General features: G+C 35.3%; 1 protein-coding gene across 28 annotated transcripts; it reads left to right on the forward strand.

Moving 5' to 3' along the window:
- The first annotated feature begins 1,400 nt into the window (after positions 1-1,400).
- On the forward strand, positions 1,401-17,085 carry LOC132037707 (uncharacterized). 28 transcript variants are annotated; one of them, XM_059428280.1, is made up of 13 exons: positions 1,401-1,805; positions 1,952-2,199; positions 2,349-2,523; positions 2,998-3,588; positions 4,278-4,676; positions 4,947-5,012; positions 6,040-6,217; positions 6,782-6,898; positions 11,893-12,082; positions 12,696-12,882; positions 13,537-13,740; positions 14,018-14,293; positions 14,386-15,631. In XM_059428280.1, exons 10-13 carry the CDS (start codon positions 12,710-12,712, stop codon positions 15,380-15,382), a joined length of 1,650 nt encoding a protein of 549 aa, XP_059284263.1. In that variant the 5' UTR covers positions 1,401-1,805; positions 1,952-2,199; positions 2,349-2,523; positions 2,998-3,588; positions 4,278-4,676; positions 4,947-5,012; positions 6,040-6,217; positions 6,782-6,898; positions 11,893-12,082; positions 12,696-12,709; the 3' UTR covers positions 15,383-15,631. The 28 variants fall into 28 exon arrangements, with proteins under 28 accessions (XP_059284263.1, XP_059284265.1, XP_059284268.1 ...); XM_059428285.1 differs by lacking the exon at positions 1,401-1,805 and having other exon boundaries at positions 1,852-2,199; positions 2,998-3,072; positions 3,463-3,588; XM_059428282.1 differs by lacking the exon at positions 1,952-2,199.
- The last annotated feature ends 3 nt before the right edge of the window (positions 17,086-17,088 follow it).

A 17,088-nucleotide genomic window follows, 5' to 3' on the forward strand; every position in this document is an offset into this window, starting at 1 on the left:
GCGGAAAACCGTTCTATCTCGATCCCAAAACCCGGTGATCACTTCTATTAACTCCCTACAACCCTTCATAGTCATTATCGAGGTTAAGTTCCCCAAATGGCAAGAAATTTCTCTCTTCTCCTCTTGACTAAATCTATCCCACCAATACGCAATAAATCGGGCGTGTTGATAACCATGTCAAACTGCAAATCTATTGACATCTAAAACAAAGACAAGGTTAACGTCCCCTCCCCCCCTCCCCCCCAAATAGGAAATGGTTCGGCACATAGGCATTTACATGTTTCCATTTAGCACATAAATGAGATGTTGTGTTTTCGGGTAGTAGATCGTACTTGACACGAGGTAATCTCCCTATCAGGTCTAGATACATCTCAAATATCCAAACCTTTCTAGTTCTCCTTTCGATTTGTTTAAGCTCTACCTTAGGCATATGCAAGAATGGTTTTTTGAAGTGACCTTAGACCCAAGCGGACTACTCAGGGTGAATCGTTGTCGGCTGTTAGGTCGGTCGCACACCAACTTCGCGTTCAACGTGTTCCAAAGAAGAGGTGTTTCAGACTTTTTAGTGAAGACTAGACCGCGAGCCTGCGTGTCCCCTTTGAAACCCAGCTTTTTGCCAGGAGTGGCGGAATTTATGATATGAATGCATGAAAGCTTATAAATTGCAGGAAAGTAAACAAATAAGCAAATATTCACAATTAATATCACATTATATTAAAACCCTTATGATTAGAACCTAGAATAATCCCCAGCAAAGTCGTCATCTGTTATGGTTCACTTTTACGCAGGTGCATAAAAGCTACTAAGAGGTTGTTGATGCTCTAATTGGATTTTAGTATTTTAGAGTCGTTACCTAATTTATTTAAGGAAAATTAGGAAAACCAGGCTTAAAAGGGTTTATCAAACAAGAGAAAAATCCTTTTAGGACCAGAGTTCGAGATAAGGGTTCTGGTGATCCCTAAGGGAAGGTTTTAAGCACCCTAGTATTAAGGATCCATAGAATACGGTTGACCGACGAGCTTCAATGGGTGATTAATGTGATTATTTGCTAAAAATGTTTACTTTATTATTAAACTTGTCACGCTTAATCATAAAATTCAAAATTTCGGCAAAAAGTCCCTTTAGAAAAGGGGGTTTTGGGTTTGAAAATCCGTATAAGTGTTCAACTCACTTTATTGCCGTACAAAGACACACCCCGGATTTTTCTCAAGTAGAGTCACTACTATTTAGTCCTAATAAAATGAGTTTAGTGCTTATATATATATATATATATATATATATATAGGAAAGTATGAAGTATATCTCATATTTTTATACATCTCTACTATTATAGAAATGAGAGTTCGAGGTACGAACAAGGGCAATTTTGGGATTTCAGAAATTTTCAAGGGCAAATTGGGGAGTCTAATGCTTCAGTACATTTCACAAATTTGGTCTCATCTAGACTCTTCATCTTCTTCTTCCTGATAGCCTATTTCAAAATTGCTTCTCTTTCTCACTTTCCCTATGTTTTTTGTGCTCCTTCTTCCTTTTTTGTTTTATATCTGCATCATTATTTAGTATTTAGTCATTTATGGTTACTTTTGATTCCTCAAGTGTTGCATCTTGGTAATTTCTCTTACTTGCTATTTTCATTATGGAATTCGAGATTTTCATCTTGGGTTTTGAAATTAAAATTTGAGAATTTTCAGATTGGACCAAATAATTGAAGGTATCAAACTGCGGATTGGATTTTCCTTTTTGAATTCAATGAGAAGAAACTACAGGACTCTGCTCTCTCCTCTACCCCTTTTCAAGATGTCTTGGTGAGTGTTGAACCTTCTTCAATGCTGATCTCTATGTTTTACTCTTTCAAAGTATGAAATCTTATGCTGATTGGTCTGTATAACATGGCCGAACAAGGGTACTTTGGGAATACAATATTTACTAATGGGTGTTTTTGGTACTTTAGTTCACGTTTCTACTAGGTTCTTCTCTGATCAGTTTCTTTCTGCCCCGGAGGAAAACAATATTCTTCTTCTCCGGCCTTTTTTCCTTCTTCTCAACCATGGAAAGCCATTTTTTAGACGTAACATAAGGGCAATTCTAATTCATTAGCTCAATCGACCAGTTGTGTAAGTTCATCTCTTTCCTCCCTTATTAGTTCATGTCTGTTACTGCTTCCACTTCTACTTTCAGTTCCAATTCTCTCTCTCGCAGGTATATTATTTCATTTATTCTTGATTCTTTTTTTGAGTTTTTCAATTTTGTGTCTCGCCATTTATAAGTAGCTTCAAATTGATAAAAAAAAAATTAGCTTTCTTGTAATTTTCTGTTTTGTACCCTGACTGCTACAACACTGGCCACAGGAAGTTGTCGCTAAAACGAAAAACAAATCAATAACAAGAAGAAGAACATTGATGCAGCCAGTGTGTTTGATGAAATTCCCGAATGAAAGAAGATAGTTCCAGCAAGTTCGTTGACCCTTTCTCAACAATCAATCATGCTCTTCGCGTAGCATTTGATGAGAGATACTGATCCTCGGTAATTCTTTTGTCGTACTATTCTATATCTTGGACTGGAAATTGATACCCATTTAGTTGAATTGGGTTTTCTTTGAATTTATCACCTTTTTTTACTTGGAAGTTAAAATTGTTTTCAGAATAGTCACTAGCTTTTCACGTTGTCATTAAAGAAAAAGAATACTGAACGGAGAAAAAAATCATTTCTTTTTTTAGAGTATTCTGCTATCTTAATTTTCTGTGAAAGATAGTTTACTGAGAAAGAGTCTCTTAATGCAAACAGTGGAGAAGATTTTTTTTAACTTCTGGCTTATACATAGTGTCTATAGGAAGCCAAGAACAACTTCTACCTTAAGTTGGGGTTGTTCTTCTTTGTATTTGTATTTGTATAGTTAATAGATTCTCATCACAAGGGTACTTGTTCGTTTGTCTCAATTTGGATCTTCAACTTTTATTTTTAAACATAAATTGATGTGAGTCACCTTAAAAATGTTAGGTTTGACATCAAGCATAGATGTTAAGAATAGAGAGTCCTAAACGAGGAACCATTTGATTGCTTTCCAGTGAAGAGGTTGTTTTTTCTCTTTTTGGTTTTGGCCAATTGATTGCTTTCCAGTGAACCATTTAATTCTTAGTCATTTGTTTGAAATGTATGTTAAAAGTCATGCTTTCGAATTTTAATTCTTCTTCTTTACTCTATTTGTCGCCTGCCTCTTTACTTGCCAATTTCATCTCCACGAATAGCTTCAAATATATCTCTGATATCTTTCTTTCTCTTTCGAATCTATCTGTCTTTTTCTTTTTTCTTTTTTCGCTTCATTCGAATTTTTTGTATTTTTCAAATTTAGTCATGTGAAGTGTACCATAAACATGGGCTACTTAATTGGGTATTGATTTTTTGCCCTTTTCCCGTACATGTATATTGGGCTTTATGTTTCAAAAACACGTGTAAGGAGTACAGATAGACTATTTTTGGGAAACTTCCAAGAAGGATGTGCAGATCAAAATGCTATTTACTTGCAAGGAGGATATGCAGATCAAGCTTTTGTATTTCTCTTCCTTCAACACTATTAAGTGCTCTCTTCTAGTGAGTGAGTTCTAACTTCTTCTTTCGCCTTCGCTCTTTCAATGTCTATAGGCTTTTCTTCTTTCTTCAATTTTTGAGACCTTTTTGCTTCTTTGTAATTCTGTTATTTTTTTCGATAATCAAGCTCTCTATTTGGTGATTTGCTTTATTTTTGTTTTAGTTGGCATATGTGATTTTATATATTTGATACAAGCATATATATACTTCTCCCTCTTTCTTCATATTTAATTGGAGGATCTTCAATATGCATGTGGTTCTTTGTTAAACCCTTCTATGGAAGCACACGTAATTGCCCTCGAGAACATAGTGACGAAAGGGAAGCACTTTATAAGCCCGAAACAACTGCATTTTTTTTATAACAATTGAACAATATTTTCTTCAATACTTTTTAGGCCAATCAATTCCAAAGTTTTACTATTTCCAAGTAAATAGCATTTACAGAGTTATACTCGGCATTTGGCACATAGACATATTTGTTTACTTCGATATCGATGACAAAGCAATCGCAAGCACAAATCCAAAGGAGGAACAATTGATTGATACAATGGATAATCAAATCCATATGTACTTGTACTACTGGAACGTCCATAATAAATTCATATGTTTGTATCATGTCATATATAGCTTTGAGTAAACGTATCTTACAGCAAAGTTTATTTGACAGTTTTGTGTTGCTTATGCTATGATAGGTCGAAAAATCACTGCATTTAAGCATCTTGAAGCACTAAATAGAGCTGAATTTATTTAAGATTGAGGTTCCATTACTATTTTATCAGGTATGGAGTAATTGCTTCTCATCTTTTCCCCTTTTACGGTTAGTCTAGACCGGACATGAACAATAGGAATTACAGCTCCAGTGTTATTAGAATGTAATTAAATTCCATGGAGTCCCTTTTTTCATCAAAAAAGGCGTACATGTGGCAGTGTGTGCATTTATGTTAAGAACTCTAAATCTATTTTTTATCTGTGCTTTTTTGTAGCATTTCTTATCTTGGCAGGTTTTACTTAATCATTTCCTACACAAGAATGGGTTGATTTTGTTCATGGAATGAAGCCACATACGGTGTGAGTATTGTTGATAGATTTGAGTGAGTGTTACATCTGTCGCAGAGTTTTAAACTTTTTCTTTTCAAACTATATGGATGATACAGGCTGTATATACCTTTTCTGATTCACATTCGGTAAAAGTTAGAATAGCTACCATTTCAAGCAATTTATACATATGTCTAGATCATTACTTATCAAAGCATTCACAACCATATATATGTAACTTTTAATCTCATTTACGGAGTCTTTCTAACAATATTGTCAGTGTTGATTTAATTGTATGTTACTAAGGGAAAGATCTCATGAAACAGGTTTTAATGTGCCCCCAATTCAAATGCTACCCAACACTGAAATACCAGATTGATGCGCTACAGGAGGTAATCTGTTTCTCTTTTCCTTTTGTAGCACCATCATCTGTATAGATAAATGCTGGGCCATTTTGTTTAGTTTAACCCTTTAGTTTTGTAGTATGTCTATGATCATCAAATTCTATTTGCAAGGAGGATGTGCAGATCTATCGATTCATCCAGTTTATATCTCTTATAGTTCAGAAGTTCAGTTGGTTTAATTTTTTCATCTTTGTTGCGCTAGAAATCCTATAAGCCGTGCTTATTTTAATGGTCTACTTACTTGCATTAGCCGCTGCCAACACCAAACAAGGATGACATATTATATTTCTAAAAATCAAAGAAGGTATAATTTGAGAAATAACTGAAAATCACATGGTACAAGTCTTTAGATTATGAAAAAGATGTCTTTAGTCCACTTCTATGAGCAAGTGAATAAAGCTCATGCACTGAAGTGGTTAGCAAAAGACCAAACCTGGACACAACAAAATAAACTACCAAGTTATGAGTTTGCTGCTAATTGTTCTTTTTTATTTAATGTATCGGGGGGGGGGGGGGGGGGGGTATAGGGAATTTGAGCTTTGAATTCAAAATAAGGATAAATTGACGAACAAGACAACAAGACATAAATTGCATAGAGCATGCTTAATTTTTCGTCATTTCGATGAAAAAAATCTCAGAAGAGTTATTGGCATCTGGAGTTATGTTCTTGATGAGAGTTGTAATACAAGCCATGACTATTTAACTTTCAACTTGTGTGTCCGGACTAATTTTGTATCGAATAATTGCAAACTGAATTCTAATTTTCGATGTGTTTTTGCTCAAAGAAGAAAATCATGTTGTTCAAATGCTTTACTGGAGGTTTTCGGCTCAGCACAACCTTGTCTTTCAGAAAGATGGGCAAGGGTTCTGCTTGCTTTGTTAACGAGATAGAAATAATTAATTTAGGATCCCTGAAAGATGTTTTGATGTTTTTGGTTGAAAATACTTTATGTCCATCTCATTCTATTCAGTTTATGAAGTTATATGTACTCTTACATTGCGTTTGTTTCAACAGATCCAAGACACTTCAACTTCTTTGCATTTGGTGATAGACTCCCTGTAGTAGCATTACTGCCATTGAACATTGAGTTTATCAATCGACTTATGGATTCGTAGGAAGATGGCTCAGTTGCATGTACCCTATGGAGATGACCGCACTACTTTTAACTTCGTAGTTTTTCCTTCAAAAGTTGGTAGTACATCAACTCATTTTTTTAAAATAATAAAGATATGAAATTCAAAATTTCCATCATTTAAAGATTTCTTTTTGTGTCTGTGCAATAAGTGCATTCAACATAAAGCTTGGTTTAGCATGACTTTGAGCCAGGTTGTTACTAGGTCCCCCTTTTCTTTTCCATGACTAAAATATTCACTTCCCTTTTACAATGTTTCAGTTTATAAATGGTTTTCTGTAGGTTCCTATTTTTCCCATTTGAAGCCACTGAGAACTATATAACAAGTAGCTTATGTCCGCCTACAATTCAATTTAGTGAGATCTCTGAGGATAAAATGCTTGTTGGTGAGCTGGAGAATAGTAGATCAACTCATTTTTTTTTTTTAAATTATAAAGATATGAAATTCGAAGTTTCCATCATTTAAAGATTTATTTTTGTGTCTGTGCAATAAGTGCATACAACATAAAGCGAGGTTTAGTATGGCTTTGAGCCAGGTTGTTACTAGGTCCCCCTTTTCTTTTCCATGACTAAAATATTCACTTCCCTTTTACAATGTTTCAGTTTATAAATGGTTTTCTGCAGGTTCCTATTTTTCCCATTTTAAGCCACTGAGAACTATGTAATAAGTAGCTTATGTCCGGCTACAATTCAATTTAGTGAGATCCCTAAGGATAAAATGCTTCTCTAGCTTGCATATAAGTATGGCTTCTCTCTTCCTATAGTTCTCTTTACCTCATTTCTGTGGATTGAAGTAATTATCTTTAAGGTACTTATCAAGCTATAAATTTAAGTGCATAAAATGACATAATGATACTCTGTCATTTATTTAGAGTTTGAAATAAGAATGCCAAGTTATCATTCTTAGATGTCCATTAACTTCAGAAATAATGCTCTCAAGGAAAAGTTTTATGCCAAAGATGAAGATCTAAAGACCCATTACTTCACATTCCTTAATACATTGTTCTTTGTTTTTTCTTTGATGAGTGTTGGAGTGCCAGCCTTTCTTGATTTGTGAAAGCTAGCTTTTTCATTGTTTAATTAGACTCTGAATGTTATGTTATGATATAGTTTTCTAAGTCAAAATACCTTACGAGGATAGATATTCATGCTCTGTGTTATTGTTGACTGAATAATTCTGAATTATTATTGATATATGATTAATGACACATGTGAAATCTTTCATGGTACTTTGAAAAGCCAACCCAAAGACTTCTAGGCTCTAGATGTGACAGATTTTCGAAGCACTTATATGTGTTGCAGCTCGAAATATTTTAAGGTTAATATTCTGCGATCTCCTTTTTTGTTGGGTTCTTTGTGTAATTCATCCAAACCGGTTCTCGAAAGAGGTTGTTGTAAGAATGACTTCTCCAAACAAGAATTTGGAATTGTTGTGCTATTAGTACTTCAATCACGATGTGTTAATTGTTTCTCCCACTTCTTAATAATGGTTTCTCCTTCATTCCTCTTGATTTTATAAATTCATCGAACACGTTCCTGCAAGTTTCACTCATCTTATCCTTTTGTATTTCATGTAAAATCCTTACTGTTGGGCATAGCACGGGCATTCCTCTACTAGTATATACATAAATAAAAGTGGAAGTTTTATTAAATCACAAATTTATTTATTTGAAGCTCATATCAAGTCAATTCATAGTCTAGTCCAAGGTCCATCTTATCTCAAACTTGGCCCACATATAATTCCTCTTGTTTTCAATCCATAGTGTTTTGGGCTTCTCGGCCCAACAGCTCAAAAATCATTTAAGCCCAAATTCAAAAGAGTCAATTTCTGTCCAAATAGTGACAAGTCCTCAACTTTCAAAATTTCAGAATTCGCTCAAAGTGATTGAAGTGGTTTTCATAAAATAAAAATAAAAAAACAATTCGGCCAAAAACAATCTTTAAGTTACTTCTTCATTTTCTGCCTCAAATTCCATTTTTTGTGGATCAATAAACAATACAGTTTCAGCAGTTGGGCTTAAGGCCCAAAACAGTTTAAGTAACCACCGTTTTATTGCTGAATTCTACAAAGGGGCTGAGGGGCTAAATGATTTACCACTTAGTTATTTTTTTTTAAAAACCATCTAACCTCATTCAATATCGAACTAGTTTTGGAGGTTTATTTAAAGAATTGGATTAAGTGTCAATTTCATGCAGATGTTGTATTAGCCGGGTTTTTGAAAGATTTGTGCGACTTCCTAAAATAATAAGTGTTTTCCCAAGTCTTAGCATCCATAGGGTTCCGATATTTTACATGTTTGTTTACATACACAATATATACATACATGATATACCAAAAGGAAATGAGAGAAATGAATGAGATTTTAACTGGTGGGCCTACCCAAGCCCACCAGTGACCATTTTCACCCATGGTTGGGCCTTCAACATATATTAGCTTCCCTTATTTCCGTCGGAATCGATCAATGAATAGGCCTAACAGGTTTGATAGAAGGGAATGGGCCAAGTGGCCCGCGACATTTCACATGCAAACACAAAAGGTGAAAAGGAAGTTTGTGGTTAGAAAATATCTAGGACTTAATTACTTGCTTAATATAAACAAATTGTATGTACATATAAGCTATTCAAGTTAACACATAGGAAAAACAAACATGTATATTGAGGCAGTGCCCAGACGCAAGAAATATTCAGCCCATATCATAATTTGAAGGGAAAGATCACATAAAACAAATGAAACCAATCGCAGCAACAAACAAAGTGACCCAACCAAAAACTTGGCATAGTATAAGGTAAGCCCAAAGCAGGGAGAATGAGCAAAGTAAAGGCTAAGCACAAATTCAGGTCATACAACATGAAACCAACAACTCTAAGTCCATATAGGTGATATACCATGTTGATACTGAATATACAAATTCCATATACCAAAGGTATGCAGAAAAACTGTATATAATTGGTATATTCCTTATATCTTTTAACTCAGAAACCAACACTTAATACTCAACAAAAAAGGGTTTGTTCTACTTAGTATTTTAACACTTCAATTTAATAACATAGGGATAGATTTTTTATTTTTTATTTTTTAAAGAAACCAGAACACAGGTGTAGTGCATATGACAAGTAGTATAAGAAAGTCAAAAGGTCCAACAAATGTAGTGAAGTGTCCTCTCAAAAAAAAATAAAATGAAAACGTTTAGTGCCATTTTATGAATTTCAGAGCTGTTTTAACATGGACTTCACCCATAATCCTATTTGTTTCAAAATCTAAAGGGTCCCGTAAGGTGTAATTTTGCATAGGGGAACCCCAGCAGCCTGAAATGAGGAAGATTAGGCTGTGTTTGACTAGAAACTCTGAGCCATATCAACCCTCTTTCTGGCTCTAGGTAAGTCACACCTATGGGTCAATCACCCGAAGTGACAACCTCCCCATTCAAATAACACACACACCCACACAAGACCTTAAGCTAGGTAAGTTTAATACAAGCAAAGTGTTTCAGAGAAAGCAAGTAACACTAGCACAATATCCAGTTTGAAAAAAAAAAAAAAAAGTAACACAACATAGGCAGTTTTGACATGGAAACATTAAGCAAACATAAAAGGGACATGTCTCAGGTCATTTTCTAACAATGAACACTAGAATCAACTAGTTTAGCCTCAAATGACAGTCTTAGTAGAATCAAGTAAAGATAAGAGTAGACATGGATTTCCTATACTAAATCTAACAAAAACAGACTGAGCATTGTTATGATTTTCTACAACTAATCAACTCTCCTTAACACTGTTAATAAACTAAAACAAGCTTTACTACAACTTTTAAATCTAATTTCAAATCAGGTTGCACTTGATCATGTTTTATATTTACATTAGATTAGTTAATCAGACCTCTATATAGTTATAGAGGATTTCTAGTTTACTTAACTATGCCTAATGAAACTGAAACATGTTAGTATGAACACTAATCAGTTGCCACATTAAGGTATTCAAAACACAGACCTACATCTAGGTTATACTAGTTGTTCAGAGCATAACTAAGTTCAAACAGGACCAACAGTGCTTAAGCATGATTTTAAGTTGGATTAACAACAAAGCAAAGCTATTCTGACATGACACAGATTAAACTAACTATTAAACAACAATTTTAAAAAAAAAACTAAACAAGCAATTAACATCTATAAACATGATTAGACAGGAATTGAAAATACCTGAATATACTAAGCTAGCAACTAGTAACTAAACAAAAACAACAATTAACACCACATAAACAATGACTAGACTAATAACCATACATACGCAGAAAAGATAAAATAAAATAACTAAAAGGGAAGAAGATTACCTTTTGCGAGTGCAGCCACTTGTCGAGGTTTGAACTTGGAAGATTTTACTTCCTCAACCCCAAATACTCGAGCCACACACAAACAAGAATAAAGAAAAATATTTAAAAACTTAAATCGAGAAATCAAAGTTTCAAAGCAGATATGCCAAAACTTAAGTATTTCGAGTTCTTTGGGAATATATATGATATTCGGTCTATGCAAAGTGTGAATTGGGGGTTCTATTTATGAATTCCCTCGGTTTTAACTGACAGTCCGAGACACTATTTTCTGACATTATCAAGGCTGTTGATTTTTCCTTAGTTTTGCACTATAACCAACAGACGTCTGTCGGTTTTGTCCTGATGTATTTAGCCCTTTTTTAGTAGTATGTACCTCTAAAATGTGAGTTCTCGATAATTTTTTTCTTCATAATTTCAATCAAATTCAACCAACAAAGTTCGATGAATATTTTGGAGGAGACTAAAAGTGTTAACTTTTGACGAACTTAAAGAACCAAAACTGTTAAATGCATACTTAAGGAACTATTCTTAACCTACCCTCGGGATCATTTATGTCGTTTTCACAAAATCAAACACTAGTAATGTTGAAGTGTAACACCCGTCCTTTTGTAATTCCAAATTCCAAATAAATCGTCGGAGTTGGCGGGAAATAACTCCCGGGCAATGTCAGAGGTTTCAGAAATAAGGTCACTCTTCGTATCACTAGCATCTGAACTGCAGTCCATAAATCCAACGACCGGAAATGAATCTCCGAATCTGGACGTCACAATCACAAACCTCAACCGTTCGTTTAATCTGTCCGAAACAACAACTCCTAGAGTTAGGGTTTTGGATACTGCCCTTTCTCTTATGTGCTTCACCTCGTCCCAGGTCATCGATCATATCTCATCACAAAATGTAGAAATTAATCCCTCTCTATCAATTTGTTTTGTCTTACTTTTCTTTTTAGTCCATTTAAGAAAAACGGAAAATTACGCTCTATGTCTATTTTTGAAATTACCCCCTACTTTGAGTTTGTTACCCGACTTTGTGTATAAACACCTTTTATACAAGGTTGATACATTATGTATAATGCTTTCCCCATGTATAATATTGTATATTGGACTTCGTAGCATAATAATTTATGTATATTTTTGAAAATTTCCCAATAAAAATTGTCTCTTTTCTTTTTTGGCAACGTTTAATTTCAACTTTCCACGTGACTTGCTTGATTTTGATATATTCTACATATCTTTAATTTAAGGCTGCAAGATTCAAAAGACTTCTTTAATTTCTTAAACTCTGTGCCAAATCAAAACCAACAAACAAATTGAAATGGAGGGAGTATAAGAAGAAGATAATAATGAGCCTTATTTATTTTTGAATATTCGAATTTGACATATTTCTGCAATTTTGTGATTACTTGTAGGTCTTTGATTGTACGATCGAGTACTTGGTGAAGACAATTGCTACAGTGCTATCTTCTTCAATTGAATGCAAAGTTCTCAGAACTGCTGACGGAGAGGTTCTGCGAATTGGTGGATCGATTTCGGGTCAGGACTGTACCAGAATAGTTGAATGGTTTGCTGATGTTCTACAGAAACTTGAAAGATTTCAACGTAATTGTCTCTTTCAACTATGGTGTTTTAAGTGTCTGGTGATATATTTATTTAAAAGCTGCTTACTTTGTGTAGAAAAGATTTTAAATGACGAAATGTCATGTAGACCTCTAAACAATACAAGATGATACAATACAACACAATACGATATATTATAAAACAATATGTAACAACCATCCAAGCAGAGTGTAAATGCACCGGTTGTAGTTTAGAATCATGGTGAGTGAAGATGTTAAAAGGAGACTAGGTTGACCTAAGATGGAAGGAAATTTTCTCTAAAGATCTATAATTTCTTGGAATCCATGAAGACCTAGCCGAAAATAGAACATAATGGAAGAAAAAGATGTCTATAGGTGATACCAATTAGTTGTGATTAAGGTTTAGTTATGTTAGTATGTTTACTTAGGTCCTATGTTCTGTGGGAGTCTTTTTTTTCATGCCAGAGGTTTGGTTTCTGGATCAGCATTATCAGTAGAAAAATAGAAATATAAAAAGATGTTAAAGAGTTTGTAGAATTTACATATCTGATTTGCTGTTGATTGTAGTCTTTGCTAATTATAATTAAATTTAAACTTATTTGTTGAAATGTCTGGCATGTTTTATGTTTTTCCAGCAGATTTTTCTCGAATGATTTTGTATGCTATTGTGAGAGTGGCAGTGCTAGCATCAGGTGTCCACTATTTACTGAAATTGCCTCCTATGCTTGACCTGCGATCTATTGATGGAAGACACTCTGCTTTGCTGAAACAGTTACATTGTCAAAATGAATTTAACATTGAGAGTGGAAAAATACCGCTAAGGTTGGTTAAACCAGTTTTTCTATAATTCATGGATTTGTTATTGCTGGATCCTCTGTTTTTGAACCTACTGGGTGGTAGGCCTACTTTTATCGCTAACATTGGAGAATATTTTGGAATTCTATGTGATCTAGTTACTGCAATTTTTCTTGAAGTTCTGATTGAACATGCTGAATGTTGCATCATGTCTCTTAGAAGTCACTGGAGACAAAAGACAGCTTGGACTAAAGTAAGAAAAAGAACAGTACTCGTGATGGTCCTAGTTATATTTACTGGATTGACATGCCTTGATTAAGTTGGTAATTCATGCATATCTTTTTTAAATATAGAAAATGAGAAAGATTACATTTGGTGTTGAGGCTGTATAGTGTAATGATACAAGAGAAATGATAGTGTTGATTTCCTGTCCTAGTAAATGGGAAATGCTATATTTAAAAATGCTGGTTGTGTCCTTCAAGATAAATATGCTACTAAGATACATTGCAGAAACTGTTGTGTTAATTACATGAGTGTTTAATCTTGTCAACATGTGCATCCCATTCATATTAATGCCTGAATAGAGCTGTCTGGAAGAAAACTCAGTTGCTTCTTAATTTGTTTTGGTGCAACCCAGCTAATGATAGCACTTATTCCATAATCTTTTCCTTTGCTCTGCAGGTTGCTCTCATGGCAACTAGATCACACGCTTCTGAAGTATGATGTATCTCAAATTTTGCAAGAGACCATTAAGAGACCTTTCCTTTGTTTAGAAATGGAATTTCATGAGAGGAAAGAATGGCGTTCAATTATTATATCTTTGGTACTTTCTCCTTTCATGTTTATTGAGACAAGGTCCCTGTTGCATAATTGGTTTCTACTGACGTAAGTACGGCACCTGTTTTTCTTTTCTTCTTTCCTGTTGTCAGTAAGGTTACTGCACTGATAACTCCAGTAGATTCTAAAACCTTTTTATGCTATATGCCCGCATAGATATTTTGTACTGTATTGTAATATTTTTATCTCATTCGTCATTTTCTTCTCAGATTTCTCTTCGAACGATAAACTCATGGCTCTCTGCAATGCAAAACTCTAATGAATTTGAAATTTCCCTGTTGTAAGATCTTTGGGTTCCTCATATTGTTACACTGCTATTTTGCAGGGGTTTGGCTTCTATTTTAGAGCTTCGAGTTAAGCTGGTCTCCCTGGTGCTAGATATTATTTCCAGACCAATGTGGTGGGACATATCAATGGATCTTGGATCAAAACTTCCATTTTCACATGCTTACTTTCCATGCAAGAAGCAGATTTTGAGGAGTTTGACTGGACCTTTGTCCTTGGAATCTTTGGAGTTTCTAGTTCATGAAGTTTGCAAGCCAGTTGATGCATTTTCAAAGAAAGCTGTAAATATTGCACAAGTAAATCAAAGTTCTACTTGGTAAGTTCTTGTTTCATGGCATTTCACACAATTAGTTTCCCACTGTCTGAGTTTGTGGCTAATGTAGTACTGTTTCTGCTATTCACTGTCAGGGCAACAACAATAACCTTCCCTTCTTGGTTCATTTTCGCCTCTATTTTGCTCTTCTCAGAAAAGAGTTTGTGGGACAAATACTGCTCAACATGCATATATGGAGCAGGTAATCTTAACAATTCACAGGACGTTAAAGCTCCTTTTCTTGCTACTGCTGCAAAGTTTATAGCATGGAGTTTGAACCCTACTGGTGGATCCTACTTGGAACTTTTAGTTGATTATCTGACTAAATTTTCAAAATCATGGACTATTAAGAAGTTTGGCTCTGATGAAGGCAATGAGACAACTCTTTGTGGCAACAAGGAAGTTAGGCGATCCCTGTCTTTTAAGAAGGAAATGGTGAATACCCTGGATTCCAATTGCCATGCACTTGTTTTCTGGCTTAAAGAATTTCAGGACATGTACATTTGGCACTCAAACAAAGTAAATGAAAGCTCTACTCCAGATAAAGAACGAACACCAGGTGTTAGGATACAGAAGAACATGTTATTTAGGAGGATACCAATAGGCATCTTGTTCGGATGCTTGAATCATATAAGTGATGCTGAATGTGAACTGCTTTTGCATTATGGTGCAACTGGTACACTTGTGCAATTCACCGGAGGACACCCTGGAAAGAAGAACAGGAAATCTAACCATGAAAGGCAAAAAGGCTTGATAGCATGGGCTGAGACATACACAGGAAAAGAGGCTACAGCAGGAGCGCGTATTGTCTTTGACATAACTGATGTAACTGAAAGTATATCAGCTTCTATGTTTGAAACTGAGGAATGTGGACTCAATTTTGTGTGCGACGTGAAACTAAAGGTTGGGAGATATCTATTCAAGTGTGTAAAAAGGCTACTCCAACTGACACCGGAGAAGAACAACATACAGCTGAACGTGAAGGATCTCTATAACAGAATGCTGCGGTGGAGACTTCAAGGGCGAGATGTTTTTCAAAATTATAGGGAATTAGATGAAATAATAGATGCCTGTGCTTCAGCAGCCTTTTGAAGACCCCGTATAACATCAACCGAATATGCAAAATTGAAAAGGCACGGGCCTTAAGAAATCGTTTTGGTGGCATGGTGCTGCTTTGTAGAAGTATTATCCTCAAGTAAGCAATCATTTTGTTTCAAAGTTATGTCGATAGTCCTACATTGTATATAGGTCTTCCGTGCTGATGTCCATTTTTTACTGACATAGTGCAAGCCTACCCATGCATTTCTTAGATATCTTACTATTGACAGTTCTTCCTCTGAATGTCATCATATGTCATCTCTTTGTGTTATCCACAACTGATGTTTTGAGCTGTGCTATATCTCCTTTGGGATTCAAGCACAAAGAGGTGGGCATCTGGGATGGGATTATAGAGAAAACTGAAATGAAGCTCTCAAAATGGAAGTCTCAATACCTATCCTTAGGGGGTAGATTGATCCTGATAAATGCAGTTTTAGACTCCTTGCCTACTTATGTGATGTCTATGTTTCCTATTCCAGCTGGGATGGTGGATAAACTTGACAAGCTCAGAAGATATTTTCTCTGGAATGGGAATAAGGAAGGCAAGGGTATGCATTTGGTGAATTGGGATGATGTACAACATGATAAGAAAGTAGGGGGTCTTGGTGTTAGGAATTTGAAACTGCACAATAACTGCTTTTGATGAAGTGGTTATGGAGATGTGAGAATGAAGCTTTGTGGAAGGAGGTGATTAAGAATAAATATGGCCAGACAAGTCAATGGTGCACTGATGAAGTGGTCAGTACTTATAGTGTATCAGTTTGGAGGACTATAAGGAATTTGTGGCGCAGTCTTAACAAACATTTAGTTTATAAGGTGGGTGATGGCAGTAAGATACAATTTTGGAATGAAGATGGAATGGGCAAGTACCTCTGATGAATATTTTCCCTGATCTATTTACCATATGTAGCAGCCCTGAAGCTACTGTGGCAGAATCTTGGACCCCTCAAGGGTGGAATATTTGCTTCAGAAGAAATTTAAATGATTGGGAAATAGACAGGGTGGTTGAACTTCAGATGCAATCAAATGGAAATACCGTAATGATGGGAGGTTTTCAGTTAACAGAGTACACAAGCTGGAAGTGTTGGTGCAACCAGGAGGAAGTACAGGTCCATGGTCAAAGGTATGGAAAAATGTGGTTCCATATAAAATAAAGTGCTTCACTTGGCTTGTGACCAGAAAAGCTTGTCTCACACATGAAGCTTTACAGAAGAGGGGAATTCAGTTGGTCTCAATATGCTTTCTTTGCAATGAGACTGCAGAAACAAACAGACACTTGTTTCTGCACTTTAGACGGAACTCATCTGTTGTCATTATTCTAGTCTCACAGGAAACAGTTGGACCATGCCAGAACACACAGCTGAACTACTTAGCTGCTGGATCAGAAGAGGGGAAACAAGTCTCAGAAGAAATGGCGGAGAGCAGTTCCATGATGTATCTAGTGGACAATTTGGAAGGGAAGGAATAGGAGGTGCTTTGAGGAGAAATTAAATACTCTGCATAAAATTAAGTGGACTTGTCTTGTAAATTTTCATTTCTGGTGTCAAGAAGCCAATATAGAGGGTGCAGATCAATTGGTAGACTTTTAAGGAGCCTTGGAAATAGCTCTTGACTCATAGCTTTCTGTTGACAACTTTTTGTAGGTCTCCAGCTTATCCTTGATGCTGAGGAATACAACTTACCAGTTTCGAAAAATAGAT

The sequence above is a fragment of the Lycium ferocissimum genome, chromosome 11 (assembly GCF_029784015.1).
Source record: "Lycium ferocissimum isolate CSIRO_LF1 chromosome 11, AGI_CSIRO_Lferr_CH_V1, whole genome shotgun sequence".
In the NCBI taxonomy this organism is placed as follows: domain Eukaryota; kingdom Viridiplantae; phylum Streptophyta; class Magnoliopsida; order Solanales; family Solanaceae; genus Lycium; species Lycium ferocissimum.

Bases quoted from the DNA above. Each gene is read 5' to 3' on its own strand.
- LOC132037707 (XM_059428274.1), top strand. From the start codon at position 11,148: ATGTCAGAGGTTTCAGAAATAAGGTCACTCTTCGTATCACTAGCATCT. The intron at 12,083-12,695 runs GTAATTGTCTCT...ATGTTTTTCCAG, and splicing joins GAAACTTGAAAGATTTCAAC to CAGATTTTTCTCGAATGATT. The intron at 12,883-13,536 runs GTTGGTTAAACC...TTTGCTCTGCAG, and splicing joins AGTGGAAAAATACCGCTAAG to GTTGCTCTCATGGCAACTAG.